Source organism: Etheostoma spectabile, chromosome 8, assembly GCF_008692095.1.
Source record: "Etheostoma spectabile isolate EspeVRDwgs_2016 chromosome 8, UIUC_Espe_1.0, whole genome shotgun sequence".
Classification (NCBI taxonomy): Eukaryota; Metazoa; Chordata; class Actinopteri; order Perciformes; family Percidae; genus Etheostoma; species Etheostoma spectabile.
The window spans coordinates 27,376,607-27,380,718 of record NC_045740.1 but is presented as its reverse complement, the minus strand read 5'-3'; the positions used below and the strand labels follow the sequence as shown (position 1 = coordinate 27,380,718).

At 40.7% G+C, this 4,112-nt stretch overlaps 1 protein-coding gene across 1 annotated transcript in view; it reads left to right on the top strand.

Moving 5' to 3' along the window:
- tmtc2b (transmembrane O-mannosyltransferase targeting cadherins 2b) overlaps positions 1 to 4,112 on the top strand; it is a gene marked incomplete at its 5' end in the record, with an annotated part of 115,741 nt that overhangs the window by 81,730 nt on the left and 29,899 nt on the right. The window contains 2 exon segments of the mRNA XM_032523321.1: positions 2,239 to 2,423; positions 3,744 to 3,822. Coding sequence (XP_032379212.1) covers positions 2,239 to 2,423; positions 3,744 to 3,822 — 264 coding nt within the window.

Here is a 4,112-nt window from a genome sequence, read left to right as displayed (position 1 = left end):
TAATCAAGATCACGGTTTGACTAGAAAATTTCCATTCAGCAGGCAATTAGCCCGTCTGTTGTAGCTGATTACGAGGTTAATTAATTACCCCAAGCAGAATTAGAATGGGACAGTTAAAAGCGTTTTTCAAGGTTGAGCCATTACTCACTGCCTAATTGGGAGTGATCTAGTGCAAACTGTAGCATGTATTAAATATGCAGAGCTATTCTGTCCTGTGATAAAGTCCTATTGAGTTCTGTCCCATGTTTCGCACACAGAAAATCAGTTTGAAAGGCTGATGCCATTGGAAGTGTCTTTCTTTTGTCTCTCTGTGCATTTTCTTATCTGTCCTTCCATGCAATGGGAATAAACGCCTATATTTTAAACATCTAATGCAACACCATGTAGCACAGATAAGACTGCGAGGTGTAAGTATGTGGAACAAAATAATGTGAGCTTTTAAGATAACAAGTTCCAAGAACACAAGAGGAAGAAGACAACTTGTTTGATGGTGGTGAAAAAAACACGTCAACACCCTATAGAAGAGCCTTCCAGATTGATCTGCTGTATCAAGTTAATTTATTCCAATAGCCAGACTTGATAGGGAGTTGTTTAGACAGTCAGGTCCACGGAGACTAATTACTCTCCAGCTGCGTATTGACGATTTAGCTGTTGTCTTTGACTGCTCAAGAAAAAGTTTCACAAGCATCCAAAGTAACCCACGTTATGCATCCAAAGGTCAAACTTACAGTAAAGCATTAAGATCAACAGTGGCTTATTGTTCCACCTTAAATACTTATAGAAATGGAATTACAGTACTCATCTTTTGAGAAACATTAATCTCTTAGGCTAAAGGTCAGTGAGAATATAGTTATATATGTATGTATATATGTATGTATGTATGTATGTATGTATGTATGTATGTATATATCTGAATATGTGCATATATATGCATGTGTATATAAATATATATGTATATACATGTATATATACATATGTGTGTGTGTGTGTATATATATATCTATATAGATATATAGATATATAGATATATATATATGTTCTGTATGTATATACAGTAAATGCATGGATATATATGTATGTATGTATGTGTGTGTATGTATATATATATATATACATACACACACATACATACACGTATACTGTGTATATGTCTTGATTAATCCAAGCAGAATTTTAGGAATCTGGTTAATGAATTAATCTTTTTTTGGAGTTTTATCCCTTTATTGGAGAGACAAAGATGTGAAAGGGGGAGAGAGAGGGGGAGAGACATGCAGCAAAGGACCACAGGCCGGATTCGAACCCGGGCCCGCTGCGTCGAGGAGCAAACCTCTGTATATGGGCACCCGCTCTACCCACTGAGCTATCTGGGTGCCCGGTTAATGAATTAATCTGCCTTAAATAAATACATACATACATATTAAATCTTAATTAAATCGACAATACAAAAATGTACCAATTGACTTTAAATAATAGTGTCCGTAGCATCCATGACGTCACCAATTGGTTTGTGGACTGCTGTTTGGAAGCGTGGCGTAGTTTGGCGATACGGGCCTCACCCTCTTTGTATTTTGCAACCGGGTTTGATGATTTTTTACAAGCGGGGGGGGGGGGGGGTGGAGGATGGCGCTGCCAAGCCAGTGTTGTTTATGGTCGCAATGGCGCTGCGTCATGCGAGTGATGCAGTGGAGCTTTACCGACGGGTAAACACAGACCCGGGTACCACCGCCATCCATCTGCATGTACGTTCCCTTAAGTTAGCAGGACGCTGAATATAGCATTTTTAGGTGACCAAAATTCCCGAATTAACTTTAACAAAGTGCATCCAGACAGTCAGAAGGGCACACCCAAAAACATGAATATGGCTGTTAATGTGCACAGTGCCATAGTAGCACCAGTCTCATGGCGGCTGTTAAAATGGTCACATGGTCATGGTCATATTTAATCTGTTGATTCGTATACGGGTCAAATTAATGTTGTTATTTTCGTGTGTTGATTACAAATTGTGAAGTAATGTATTTCAATGGGAAGCCTGTGTTATTTATTGAAATAAATAACACAGGACTTTCATCAGCTTATATTGGCTTCACTGTACATCTACCATGAAGCTGTTTGGACATTTTCAGTTATGATTCTAAAGCAGGAAGGAAACAGATGATCCAATCAGCTGATGCAATCCCAACCTTCACTAAGGGCTCAGCCAGATCTAACACTATTCTCCATGATTTGTTTTCCCAACAGCGGCCTACTTGAATACGGGCATCATCCTGATGAATCAGGGTCGCCTAGATGAGTCCAAGCGCACCTTTCTGACCTGCGCTGACATCCCGGACGAGAACCTGAAGGACCCCCACGCCCACAAGAGCTCCGTCACCAGCTGCTTGTACAACCTGGGCAAGCTGCTCCATGAACAGGGACACCAGGAGGTAACAAACTGAAAATCCTTAGAGATACATGTATATTTTAAAATATGTTATGCTTTCATTTGCTTTATTGGCAGGCTTAGTACTGTCGATGGGACTATGATCACTTTAGTTTAAGTTTGTTTAAGTGCTGAGTTACACTAATTTCCCAAATTTACATTTTGATATTAAAGGTGCTCTAAACAATGTTGGGTGACGTTTCTTCTTGTTGAGGTTTGAAGTATTTTCAGACAAAACAAGACTAGCTTGCCCATCCCTCCTCCTCATCCCGTCCCCTCCCCCTCCCTTCTGTGCTTCTGCACACTAACCCCACTAATTTTTTACAGTGTGTTCTGGTGACAGGCAGCTCGCAGATAGTGAGGAGATGTTTGATGTATGTGATAACAAATGTAGCCTTAAACACGTGTGACATTGCTTAGAGCACATTTAAGCAAGTTGAAATAATTGAGTCATTATGTCATTTGTCGGTGAAGGACCCATAGCTAAGCTCAGCCACAATATAAAACAAAAGCACAGTTTAGTATCCATGCACAAACCTATTTTGCCTAACATTTATGTATTTTGAAACATATCTCCAAACACGTGTCTAACAAACACCACCACATAGCCAATAAGAGTTTAAAGAGTGTACCTGTATGTGCAGTTCATGCTGGGCAAAGTTAAACCAGTGTGAATAAAGATAAGATGCAGGCAGTTAAGTAGCTTTTGGGACACTGAGAAAAGGCTCAGTTTGACATGTCCAGACGCTGTGTTTTGTGCAGATAATCCTCAGGCTGTATCTAACAAATGTTCTCTTTTTTCACGCCCCTAAAGACCTACAGTGCTGGTAACTATATATTTATATTGTACATAAGCACTGATGCTGCTGATTCAATCAGGATTGAAGCAGCGGTACTGCAGATTCAATAAGGGCTTTTATAAATTGTTGGCGTGCTGGAAAAAGAGAGCAGTTCCACTTCCTGCGACTTTCTAACCGTAACATTTGCTTCAGCAGTAAAGTGGTTCCAGCGCCTTCTTCCATTGAAATTCTAAGGGACTCTGAGGTGAATTGCTGGACCTACACTCTATACATACCAGAGTCAATATGTGACACTGCTCTAGTCGTCTAAACAGCCGTGACACTGAGGATAGACCCTTTCTGCTCGACTCTGTATGAACCGGCCTCCCAGAGACCCCTAATTCCACGCTGTGTATTCACAGTGACAGGGCCCCCGGCTGCAGGGGAGGAAGGACTAGTTACCACAGCGCCTTCTCCTCTGGCGGGGTCTCTTCACTCTCTAATGCAAACATCCCCCACCTTATTTATTTTTCATTCATTCACAGGAGGCCCTCACAGTGTTTAAAGAAGCAATACAGAAAATGCCAAGACAATTTGCACCACAGAGCCTCTACAACATGATGGGTAAGAGCTGCTTTTGTTTCAAGCATAAAAGCGATTGTTTTTAACTTAAAAAAAGAACTGTGCACTGGAATGGAGGGTAAATGGTTATTTTTTAGTAGTATTTTGGAGTAGTTTTGGCTGCTATAAAGCATTCATTTTTTCACTTTGTTTTCCCTGAAAACAACTGAACCACACTTTTAGTAGCATTTGAGGATTGCTAATTGTAATTAAGAGTAACAACGGGGAAATGAAACGCCGCACGCCGGCCACACAACGGGACGACCAACCTCCCTGCGCAGATTTTCGGCTTT